The following is an 11,454-nucleotide window of genomic DNA, read 5'->3' as shown; positions in this document are numbered from 1 at the left end:
GAAGAGACCGGACCCTGGATAGAATCGGCGATTGCCAGCCCCTCCCCTGTCCCCTACGGAGAGACGAGTCCGGGGGCCGTCCTGGCGAAGTCAAAACATTTAGTCTGGATTTTTCAGGTGAGGATGTCCTTCCCCAACCAGACACAGTACCGATCCAATCCCCCCTTAATTTCCCATCACTCCCCGCGTCCTCAAGCCCCGCCCCCAGCTCCGCAGCCCCGCCCCGAAGTTTGAGGGGTGTGGATGGTTTGTGACCCCCTCCTCTGAATCCATCCGAGGCTGGGAGAACTGGGCTTAGGCACGGCGGCCGGAGCCCGGCAGCCCTTCGGCTTGGGTGGGCCCGTGAGCCCCACTCCAAGGCCGCAGGACTAGGACCGCCCAAACGCGGAGTCTTCGCCTCAGGAAAAGGGGTCGGGGACCCCTCCTCACCGCGCAGTCAGGGTCGCTCACAGGCTGAGGCGAGCGCTAAGGCCTCTGAGACGGGAGACCTGGGGTCCTTTCCGGCGCCTCCCCACAGAGTTCCCTGTCTTTTATGCCAGTCGTTTTCGTCTCCTCGCTGCAGTTTCCTTTTCTGTAAATCACGGCTAATGACATTAACCTTCTTACCATCAGGGGTTAGTTGTGGGAGTGACAAGTAATTGCTACAATTTATTGGACAGTTGCAATGTGTCAGGCACTGTGCTAAGTATTTTGCTTCGATGATTTCACGTCATCTTCACAACAACCTTATGAGGTAGGTACTGTGTTTAACCCCATTTTACTGATGAGAAAGCTGAGGTTCCGAGAAAGTTGTTGGAGGTTATATAGCTAGTATTTGGTATTTGGTACCAAACTGCATTCCATTTGTAAATACTTCTATCTCAAAGTACTAGAGCATATTCTTAACTCTATCAAGAAGAGCATAACACTTTGGCCTTAGAGAATAACAAAAATCATTTTGTTACTATAAAGTAGTGGTTGGCGAACTTTTTCTATAAAGATCCAGAGAGTAAATATTTTAGGTTATGTCGGTCATACATGGTGTCTATGTTTTTTTTTTTTTTTTTTTTTTTTTTAACCCCAGGGCCAGTGTATTAAATAAGGATGTGGAAATTATTCAGATGTTATATTCCACAAATATTCTTTGAGCTGCTATTATGGCATTATGCTGGGCACTACGGTACAAAGACATACATGTGATCTTTGTCTTTTAGGAGTCTCATAGAGAGATGGACAGGTAGATAAGTATAATGAAGTTTTATAGGTGCTGTGAGAATAGTCTGATAATGATTATCACCAGACTGGATTTGCCCAGGGACAGCTGTGAAAGCAGCAGATTCTCCAAGGGAAAGAGGAGGTACTCCAAGGAACAAGCAGAGATTCTTCCTGCCTTAGAAATGCAGAAACTGCACAGGGAGAACCTTCACTGTACGAAAAGAGAGACTGAGATATGGATTTTGAGAGTTCTTGAGGAATCTTTTCCAAATCAGTTCCACTTGGGTAGTGGTTTCTGTAGTGGTGAGCCCGTGGTGACCCAAGAGGGTGGTATTTCTGGTGTTTGTCCCATGTATCTCCTCCCCAGGGCTTGCCAGAAGAGTTTCAGAGGAGGCAGACATAATGTCTGCTGCATAGTTTCTGCTGTTGGCCCCTATAGTGTTGTTCCTTTGGGGTGGTTTGAGTCTGCTTTTGATGATAGGTTTTCTTTGGTTCTTGACATCTGGGCCTGGATCTATGACCATGAATGAGCTAGGGCTCAAATGAGACAATCTGGCAAGGGTGGCTGTACAGTGCCTCCAAAGTCACCCCCAAGTAAAATATTCCAGGCTTTTTGGTCTCTCTGAAGCCACCTTGGAGGCTGCTCAGGGGGTATATTTGCTTGACCAAGTGAGAGAAATGCTAGAGAGATTCAGGGCTCAAAGAAGCAAATGTTTTTCCCCATCCACCAAGAAAGCAACAGTTAGTAGCAGTAGCAACAGCAACAAGGCTGAGGTTTTCCTGATGATCTATGACAGTTGGGGGTTTGGAATGTGAGAGAAGAGGGGTGTGGAACCCGAAAGCTAGAGTTTTACAGTAGAGGTAAATCCTTAGATTTAGGTTGGGGATCCAGAGTTAGGAAGGTTTGTCCCCCTTTCTACAAGAAAGTGAATTTCATTTTCTTTCTGGGCTGGGTCAGTTAGAACCTATACAAGCTAGAAACCTGGTTACAATCCCTTAGGATCTGCTGATGCTATCCCCCTTTGTTCCTGCAGCGTGGACCCAGTCAGCAGCCAGGCCATGGAGCTCTCTGATGTCACCCTTATTGAGGGTGTGGGTAATGAGGTGATGGTGGTGGCAGGTGTGGTGGTGCTGATTCTAGCCTTGGTCCTAGCTTGGCTCTCTACCTACGTAGCGGACAGCAGTAGCAACCAGCTCCTGGGCACTATTGTGTCAGCAGGTGACACATCCATCCTCCACCTGGGGCATGTGGACCACCTGGTGGCAGGCCAAGGCACACCAGAGCCAACCGAACTACCCCATCCAACAGAGGGTAATGATGAGAAGGCCGAAGAGGCTGGCGAAGGTGGGGGAGACTCAACAGGGGGACTTGGAGCTGGGGGTGGTGTTGAGCCCAGCCTTGAACACCTCCTTGACATCCAAGGCCTGCCTAAAAGACAAGCAGGCGTAGAGAGCCGCAGTCCAGAAGTCCCCCTGAGATCGGAGGATAGCACCTGCCTCCCTCCCAGCCCCAGACTCATCAATGTGCGACTCAAATTTCTCAATGACACCGAGGAGCTGGCTGTGGCCAGGCCAGAGGATACTGTGGGTGCCCTGAAGAGGTGAGTGGGTGGCTGTTCTTGTCCCATGCCCCTAGCCCTTGATTGCCTCTGAGGAGGCTGGTGCAGTCATGCGAGCAGGAGGGAAGTGTGAGGTCCAGGGTGGTTGGGATGCTTCTTTGGAAATCCACCCTTCAGTTTTTCCCTGCTGCCCAACTTTATTGGTCCAGGCCTGTTTGCTTTCTCATTCCTCACCTTCTGTCTTTCCTTCCATCTCTTTCATTGTTATAGCAAATACTTCCCTGGACAAGAGAGCCAAATGAAACTGATCTACCAGGGCCGCCTGCTGCAGGACCCAGCTCGCACACTGCGTTCCCTGAACATTACTGACAACTGTGTGATTCACTGCCACCGCTCACCCCCAGGGTCAGCTGTTCCAGGCCCCTCTGCTTCCTTAGCCCCCTCAGTCACTGAGCCACCCAGTCTCGGTGTCAGTGTGGGCAGCCTCATGGTGCCCGTGTTTGTGGTGCTGTTAGGTGTGGTCTGGTACTTCCGTATCAATTACCGCCAGTTCTTCACAGCACCTGCCACTGTCTCCCTGGTGGGGGTCACTGTCTTCTTCAGCTTCCTAGTATTTGGGATGTATGGACGATAAGGACGTAGGGAGAAAATGAAAGGCATGGTCTTCCTCCTTTATGGCCTCCCCTCTTTCCTGGACAGAGCTGGGCCCAGTGGCCTGGGAGGGAGGGGTGGAAAAGATGTGGTGGGTACCCCCTCCATAGGACACAGGAGGCAGTTATGGGGCTCCCTCTTCATGTCCATGGCAGGTACAGACATCCCCTCTGTGCAAGCACAACTCAGGTAGAAACGAGGATGTCATCTTCCTTCACTTTTAGGGTCCCAAAGGAGTTCAGAGCTGATGGCCAAACTCAGTGGGGAGGCTGGGCTCTGAGGATTCTCTCCCAGCTGTGACCCTAGCTGTTCCCAGTGTCCTGCATGTCTGCCCCCTACCTCCCATGGCTGCCTGCTAGGGCAGTTCAGCATGGCCTCTGCATACTAATGTAGGGAGCCTGGAGTATCCTTCAGTTCCTTAGTCAAGTATCAATTTTTTGAGGCTGAAGTCACACTGGCAAGAATGAAGCTTGTGCCAGCCTTCCCTATGGGCACCTAGCTGTCTCCACTGTCTCTCCCTTGTACCCATATAGCAGGAATAGGGTGTGCTCCATGTTGTAGACAGTAGATAGTCTCCAGTGTCCTCCCTTCTTCCAAAGCACTTTGCTTGCATTCTTTTTTTTTTTTAAATAGTCCTTTATAGAGCTCAGTCAGGAAGGGGATTGGGGCACAAAGCCAAGGCCCCAGCATTGGGAGCAGCCAGGCCACAGCTGCTACTACCCTAGGCCTGAGGCTGTAAGCAAGAGACAGCACTGGCCTCCAGCCAGCGTCCTACCCTGCCCAGCTCCAAGGACAAGCTCTGGGTATGGATCACTGGGCCCTAGCCCTTGCCTCTGGGATTCTTGGATGGAGGGTCAGTGTCTGTGACTGAATAAAGTTCCATTTTGTGGCTATTGAGCCTTTTCTGTGACAGAGAATGGCTTTGCTCTGCCCCCAGCAACATGGTAATGAGGGTGGGTAGGCTAGGCTACCAACGGGAAATGCAGTTTATTTACACCAGCAGCCATGGGGGCAGAGGGAATACACAGCGTTTACAAAGTTAGCTACCTGTACAGGATGGATTACATATGCAAAAATAAAAATCTCAAGACCACAGGACAGCGTGAGCCCCACCCCCCTCCCCCAATGACCCCAGCATGCGGAAATGCCAGGCGGGTGGCCCCTGGGCATGCGGGGGGGAGTGATGCATGGAAGGAAAAGCCACCGGCCATGGAAATTAGTACAGAACCCCCCCACACACTCAGACACATGATAGGATACAGGGTGGACAACACCTAGCCAGGGTGGGAAGGATGGGAATTGAAACCCACACAGCCTGCTGTTAGAGGGGAGGGGAGTGGGGAGCTCCTAGCCCCTGTTCAACTACATGGTAGGGGGCACTCTCCCCAGAAGGAAAGGGGTTTGTTCCCTCAGGGTCCCTGCTGGACCAAGCCCATCTCTTACCCAACCTGGGCGGGGGGCTCTACCCTGAGGGCGGGCCAAGAACAACGGGGAAGTTGATGTGGACAAACCAGTTCCCAAACTACTTCCCACTTCTCCCTCCTCCAACCAGAAGGGGGAAAGGGAAAGGCCAGAGGGGAAAGGGTATATTAGGGCCTGAGCTGCAGCTGTCTCTCAGAAGGGAGAGGGGCCCAGGGCCTTCCTCCCTTCACCTTCGACCTAATCCCAAGACTTCATTTGGAAGCAGGCTGGAGACCTGCTGAGATCCTCCTTTCCCTCTGGCTTCCCCTTAGAGGGAGAAGGCTGTGGAGGGCCAAGAACAGAGGAGCCCAGGCCCCAGGATTTATTCTAATGCCTGCCAGAATGTTTGGCTTTTTAAAAAATAATCACAATTCTTGGGTTAAAAACCAGTTTGTAACCAGGCATCCACCACAATCAGAACAACCCCAGGGGGAGATTGGGGTTCTAGACAGGGTACTGGAGCGCTATCTCTGTTGTTCCCTTAACCCTCTAGGGTCCCTAACCCAAATCAGTCCAACCAGTCCTGGGTACTAGCTACCCAAATGTGGGATGGCTCCTCCTGGGAAGGCAGAGGACACATCCAGCAAGTGCCAGAGAACTTGGCTCAGGGTCAACTCCCTGTGTCAGTCAGCTCTGTTCCCAGCCCAGACTGCAGTCCTCCAGCTCAGGTCCTGGGAGTGGTGGTGCCTGCATGGAGGTGGGGTGGGACATCTCTTCAGGATGTAGACCAGGCAGGTGGAAACACTGGCATGACAGTCCCACAGAGGGGCAGTGACACCCCTTCCCCTCCACTGACTACCCAGAGCACAGAGACCAACCACCCTCTCTTCCCACCCCACTCCTAGCAAAGGAGAGGCACAAGATTAGGATTTTCCTCAGAGCCCCAAACCACAGAATAAATAACTTAAAAGCGGCCAAGGAAGGGAAAACAGGGCAGGCTTTGGAGGCAGGAGCATTGAGAGAGGAACTGAAGCCGGTCAAGGTGAAGGGGGCGTTGGCAGGGGCAAGCAGCAGTTGGGAACTTGGGCTGCCCCAAAAGGGCAGTGGGGCAGGGTAGGCAGGAGGAACATGGGGCCACCCCAGGAGGGTGAGGCTGGGCCCCTTCCTGGGGCAGGGAATGAGGTAAGAAAACATTTCAAATAAAGCAGCACCGTTCCCTCTCACCTTGGGGCCCCACACCTCACCAGCCCTGGGTCAGGGAGGAAAGGCAGGGGGGAGTAGTTTTGATACAGCTCCCTCTTCCTACCTTCACCTTTCCCATTCCTTGAAGCTGTAGAGGCTGGAGGCCCTTTCCTGGCACCCAACAACAAAAGGACAGCTCCTGCTGCCAAGGAGGCCCATGGGGACTGAGGGGAAAGGGCTGCCCCTGTGAGGGGCAGGGGAGGCAGCGGCAGTTCTGGACGCCTACCTCAGCAGACAGCACTCTTGTGCCTGCCTACTCCTGGGATTGGGGGCATCTGATAGGATTCTGCACACAGACAGGACATGCCCAAGCCCTGCCCCTCAGCTCCGAGCACCGGACCCATTCACATTGCTGAGGGCAGCCAGGGGAGGCTCCCTCCAGGCTCAGCTTCCAACCCACAGCCTCCCGGGTAGCCACAATGCCCCTCAGCAGGGCTTAGTCCAGTTCCTGGGGTGGGGGGCAGGCAGTGCCCTGGCACAGTGCCCAGGTCAGGCCCCTGGCCTAGCTGGACATCCAGTAACTCACAGAATAAATAGGAAAACCGCCTCCCCACCAAACTTATGTCCAAGGCATATGTCCAGGTCTGAGTCCTGTACGCTGAGGGGTCGTGCTCCACTGCAGAGGACCCTGACACCCCCCAGGGGTGCATAATTGGCTCCTCTGCCTGCCTGGCCCACCAAGCTTCCCAAGCCCAAACCCCCAGCAGCCGTCCATTTGCCAGGCTCTGCCACCTGGGTGGGGGTCGGGAGAGAGGGCTATGCTTAGCCAAAGGCTATCCCATGCACCCAAGTCAGTTGATGTCATCATAGATGCTGGGCGTTGGGGGTGCCGGTGGCTTTGGCTTCTTCTTCTTGTTGGAGCCCAGGCCTGAGGCAGTCCCTACCAGGCTCAGATGGGATTTCTTTTTCTTGGTTTTCCTTGACTCGGAGCTGTTGGTACCTGCAGAGAAGGAGGCATAAGGGATGAGAGTAGAGGTGTGGCAGGAGAGGTGGTACCCCCTCGCCTTCAGGCAGAGAGACCCGGGGCCCAACGTACCTAGACCCCATCCCTGGTTTTCACTCGTCTTGGAGGAGCCTGAATCAGAGGGTGAGAGATCAGAGGAGCCATCCCACTGAAGCCGGCTGATGAGGGCCTGGCTGTCAGTCATATCAAAGCTGTCATTATCCAGGGAGCTCTCGACCTCTGGAAGGACGCTGGAAAGGAGAGAAGCCAAAGAAAGGCTTTAGGGATACTGATCATCATCCACACCTGCCACAACCCACCACCCTTCTTGTAGGGTCACTTACGCTGAGGGCCCAAGGAAATAAATCCGCACGGTTCGCCTCTGCTCATCTGTGTGCTGGGGGCAGCGCAGGGACCTGGTGGGGAGAGAATGATCAGACCCTGACAAGGCATGGAAAGATCCAAGGAACTGAGAGAAAGCCCCTCCCTCAAGTAAAGGTGGGAGGGATGGGCACAAACAGGGAAGGGTTGAACGGAGAGCCCCCAGACTGTGGCCTAATGCCTGACCATTAGAGGAGGCGAGGGGAAGGGCAGGAGCCCCACAGCTCAAGTCCAGGAACTCTCCTGACTCATGCCCAGGATGAGCATGCAGGATAGCCCCTTGACCCCCTTTCTAGGTTCTGTGCTCACCTTGTGCACATCTTCTTGGTGTGTTCAGAAATCACCCCACATTGCTGGAAGAGGAATATAAGCTGAAAGGAGGGATGGAAAGGAACCTACTCTAGACACTAGATATTCCCTCCTGTACAAACGCTAGGCCACAGCAGAAATGGCCCCAAGGTTTCCAGAGCAGATGGCCCCAGGCCACTATATCCCAAGAAACGTACTTCCAGAGAGAGAACTGTATGGCCCTGAGTGCTATGTCACCAGCCTCCACCAGGGCCTTGACCACTGCCTGTGGCTCCAGCCCACTCCCAAGGGCCTCCCCTTCTCTGGTTCCTCACCGTGGTGAGCAGGCTACGCAGCTCCTCCGGCCCCAGGGTCTCATAGCTGATCCCAGTTGAGTTGTTATACTGTGGGAGACCAGAGAAACAGGTTAGAGAAGGAGCAGACAAAAACAGGGTATAGGGGTGGGAGTGGAGAATCATTCCCTCTCATCCCAAATGAGAGGCTTTAGGATTGCCCAGTAATTTTCCAAGTGATTCCTTTCACCTCACCTGCACATGGATGGGGTTGGGACCCAGAAAGAACATAAATATACAAGACCCAAATAGCCCATCTAGTGTTTCTGGCTGTCAGCATTCTGAGCCCCACTTATCCAAATTCCAACCAACTCACATCAAGGACAATAAGAGGGAACATAAGAGAGGCAGCTTCTACTCACCTTAAAAGGATCCGAATTGCTAAGTTCCCCTGAAGAAGAAAAAAGAAGGGGAAGGGTGTTTGATGCAGAGGTACAGACAGAGAACCCTGAAAATAACCAGAGAGGAAGTGGGGGTGACAGAAGGATCACAGGCCCTCCCTTGATACCCCCAACTCCCCCAGCCCCCTACCTCCACCCCCAATACCACCCCACCCCACTCCCGGCAACAAATCCCAAAAGACCCAACTAGAGGCACTCTTGTTGTTCCAGCCCCACTTACCATTTTTGTGTTTTAAAGACTTGGATCTTCGAGGGGAATTGGGGTTCTGGAATGGGAGATACCATAGCTTTGGGGAAAGGGTAACGATAAGGGGGAGCCGAGAACCCAGGGAAGGAAAAAAGATTTGACAAAGAAACATCCTCAAATTTCTACTCTTCCTCCCCAGTAAGAGGCCTGCCTGTCTACCCATATTCCCTCCCCCACACCCCCAAGGCCTCTGTTGCCCTCCTGCCCACCACAGACACCCTCATCCCCAAACCCAGAGAGGTCCCCATGACCTCAGATGAGTCAAGACACCCGAGGACTCCCTGCCCAAAGGGGAGGGTATCTGTCCTTTGCCCAAATTTCCCCCATGCTTGCCCCAGCTCTCACCTTGTCTGATTTTCTCTTCTTGGCTATGGGGCACAACAAGATAAAGAAAAGGGCAGGGTTACTTTACGTTTTTAATCTAAGGGCATCTGAAGAAAAGTGCAGAACTACTCTCCCCCCACCCTTCAAGACAACAACTGTGACCACTCTATACCCAATTCCTGCTTGCCCACCTCATGCCAATGCCCCCCAAGTTTCCCCACATCGCCAAACACCTTTCTTCTCCGAGCCATAGGACCAGTCGTTGTCATTGATGTCATCATTATCTTCCTGGTCACTCTCAGACTTGTTCATATTGTTGCTATTGGCAATCCTGCCGAAGGTAGGGAAGAGAAAGGGTCAATGCTGCCACCCCTCTCTGCCCTGACTGCAGAGGTACAGTGCAGCATCTGGGCCAAGTACAACCTGCCCTTTGTACCCTACAAATGCCCCCAGGGGACTAGACCATGGTATAGGCTGCAAAAGATGGGCAGCTCTGGTTGCAGCAGGGGGAGAGGCCCTCACCGGCGGTTGGCAATTCGGCTGCTGTTCCGACCCATTCCCAGACACTTCTCCAGATGGGGTGCAAAGCGGGAGGCAGCAATGCTGCGGCTGCAATTGGGGCAAACACACTCCTTGCTCTTCCACTGGTTGAAAACCTGTCCAAAGATGTCCAACCCCGGCTGGTCCACGATCTCTGGGGACAGGAGAGACGTGGCGATCAGGGCAGGCAAGGGACCCTCACCTCTTGCTCCCACCCATGGTCTCATGGCCTCTTGAAACCCCCTGCCTAAGCTCACAGGAGCTCTAGGCTCTACATCTAGTGTAGCTTCCAGAGAAGGAACCTCCAAGCACTCCCGGGGCAGGGCTAGACTGCTCTTCTTCAACCTTGAAGCTCACCAAAATCCTTCATGCTATCAGGGTCCGTGTCATCCAGGAAGAAGTAGCCACACTTGACAGCCCGGTGTACCTCAAAGCAGAATCCCAAACAAGAATCCTCGACCAGGTCCGCATATATCTCCTGAGCGATGGCCTGGGCCCCAGGGGAGAACGTCCATGGTCACAAGAGTCACAGCCCACTGGACTGATAGCAGCTCTCACCAACTAAATCTCCTGCTAACCGGCCCCAGCCAAAAATCATGCTTCCTTTGCCATTTTCCCCATCTTGACTTCGTGTTCTTTCTTCTTCCCGGATCCTTGGGTCTTTTCAGCTGGCTATTCGCTTTAAGGAACAAGACTGACTACCCAAATTCCTCTTTGGTGTGAATGCCAGATATAGCGACATAGAGACATCAAGAGAAAGAACTAGAGGCACACGTGGGGGAGCCCTCACCTCTAGTTTGCTGTTATCCAGGCCAGACAAAGACATTTCCTCCATTTTCATTTGTAAACTCTTGTGGAGACGGCGCTCTGACTGCTCATAGCACAGCGGGCGGCAACACGGCTGCACACGTGGGGGTGGGGGTGTTGGTGTGAGTCCAAGGCACCTCTGAAGACTGCCACCTCCCCTCCCCACCTTGCTGCCCAGAGCTTAATCCTGGCATCAGGGTATCTCCCTCCCCAGGGCTCAGGCTCACTAAGTCTGGATGGTCCTTCAGGGCCTGAAAACCAAAGGTGGCCTAGTCCTGCCCAGGTCTGAGCTCAGACCCTGGACTCTACTGCCATCAGAGTCTGAGTCTATAGGAGGCAGCAGCTCACTCCAGGTCCCCAAAACTCAAACCCCTCTTTGATACCCATGGTGCAATGCAGCAGGGGGAGGAGAAGGAACTCTAAGGCCTCAAAGCAAACCCACAGGGTGTGGCAAAGTACTGCACAGACTCCTAAATACACCCCCCCCCTTTCCTAAAGGCTCTCCTCAGAGTCACCTCTGCTTTCAGCCAGGATGTCCACTTGGGGGGGTACTGCTACCAGAAGTAGGAATGGCCCTAGGACCCTACAACCTTCACCCCACTCTGCCTTCCCTTAAAATAAGCCTGCCACTCCGAGAGAAGCAAAGCCCACAGAAGCCTGGAGCTAAAAGGGCATTTTCACCACCGTGAGCAAGAGGAGAGTAGAGGCCAGTGGGATGGCATGCCAGGAGTGGGCACTCCCCTTACCTGTTCTTCTTTTAGATAGCCACCCTTTCTCCCTCCCTCCCTCAGGACCAGTCCGGAAGTCTCTCCAAGAGCCCCAAAGTCCAAGAACCCCCACCAAAGGATTCAGAAACAGCGCCCACAGTCCGGGGTCCTACTGGACGGTGGGGTACGAGTTTAGGGAGCTGCCGGCCTAGAGTGGGGTGGGGACTGACAAATGAGCCAGGGGCACTCGGAAGGGTAGGAGGCAGGGCCTCGGCTCTTCCCCCGTCCCTGCGGCACTGCTGCTGCATCATACCGACTGAGGGGAGGAGAGCCGAGCCGCCGGAGGCCGGCGCCGGTCCGGGACAGACCGACCCCCAGAGTGCGGGGAGAGTGGGACGCGTCCCGGCCCCTCTCCT

The 11,454-nt window shown here is 53.8% G+C and overlaps 2 protein-coding genes across 7 annotated transcripts; one reads left to right on the top strand and one right to left on the bottom strand.

Annotated features, from left to right (window-relative positions):
- TMUB2 (transmembrane and ubiquitin-like domain containing 2) lies at window positions 1–4,297 on the top strand. Of its 3 annotated transcripts, XM_008574367.1 has the most exons (4): window positions 1–117; window positions 613–733; window positions 2,229–2,795; window positions 3,024–4,297. In XM_008574367.1, the coding sequence occupies exons 2-4, from the start codon at window positions 699–701 to the stop codon at window positions 3,385–3,387; spliced, it is 966 nt and encodes a 321-aa protein (XP_008572589.1). In that variant the 5' UTR covers window positions 1–117; window positions 613–698; the 3' UTR covers window positions 3,388–4,297. The 3 variants fall into 3 exon arrangements, with proteins under 3 accessions (XP_008572589.1, XP_008572590.1, XP_008572588.1); XM_008574368.1 differs by lacking the exon at window positions 613–733; XM_008574366.1 differs by lacking the exon at window positions 1–117 and having other exon boundaries at window positions 235–733.
- A 75-nt stretch (window positions 4,298–4,372) lies between these two features.
- On the bottom strand, window positions 4,373–10,866 carry ATXN7L3 (ataxin 7-like 3). Of its 4 annotated transcripts, none has more exons than XM_008574361.1 (12): window positions 10,315–10,866; window positions 9,882–10,014; window positions 9,507–9,678; window positions 9,218–9,315; window positions 9,006–9,028; window positions 8,634–8,700; window positions 8,375–8,460; window positions 7,995–8,063; window positions 7,681–7,724; window positions 7,335–7,406; window positions 7,084–7,241; window positions 4,373–6,987 (listed from the first exon to the last, which is right to left on the bottom strand). In XM_008574361.1, exons 1-12 carry the CDS (start codon window positions 10,363–10,365, stop codon window positions 6,839–6,841), a joined length of 1,122 nt encoding a protein of 373 aa, XP_008572583.1. In that variant the 5' UTR covers window positions 10,366–10,866; the 3' UTR covers window positions 4,373–6,838. The 4 variants fall into 4 exon arrangements, with proteins under 4 accessions (XP_008572583.1, XP_008572585.1, XP_008572584.1 ...); XM_008574363.1 differs by having other exon boundaries at window positions 8,375–8,403; window positions 10,315–10,864; XM_008574362.1 differs by having other exon boundaries at window positions 8,634–8,679; window positions 10,315–10,864.
- Window positions 10,867–11,454: the final 588 nt, after the last annotated feature.

Source organism: Galeopterus variegatus, unplaced genomic scaffold (genome assembly GCF_000696425.1).
Source record: "Galeopterus variegatus unplaced genomic scaffold, G_variegatus-3.0.2 Scaffold1037, whole genome shotgun sequence".
NCBI classification, from domain to species: Eukaryota; Metazoa; Chordata; class Mammalia; order Dermoptera; family Cynocephalidae; genus Galeopterus; species Galeopterus variegatus.
Note: the sequence above shows the minus strand (reverse complement) of the source record. Positions and strands in the feature narration are given on the sequence as shown.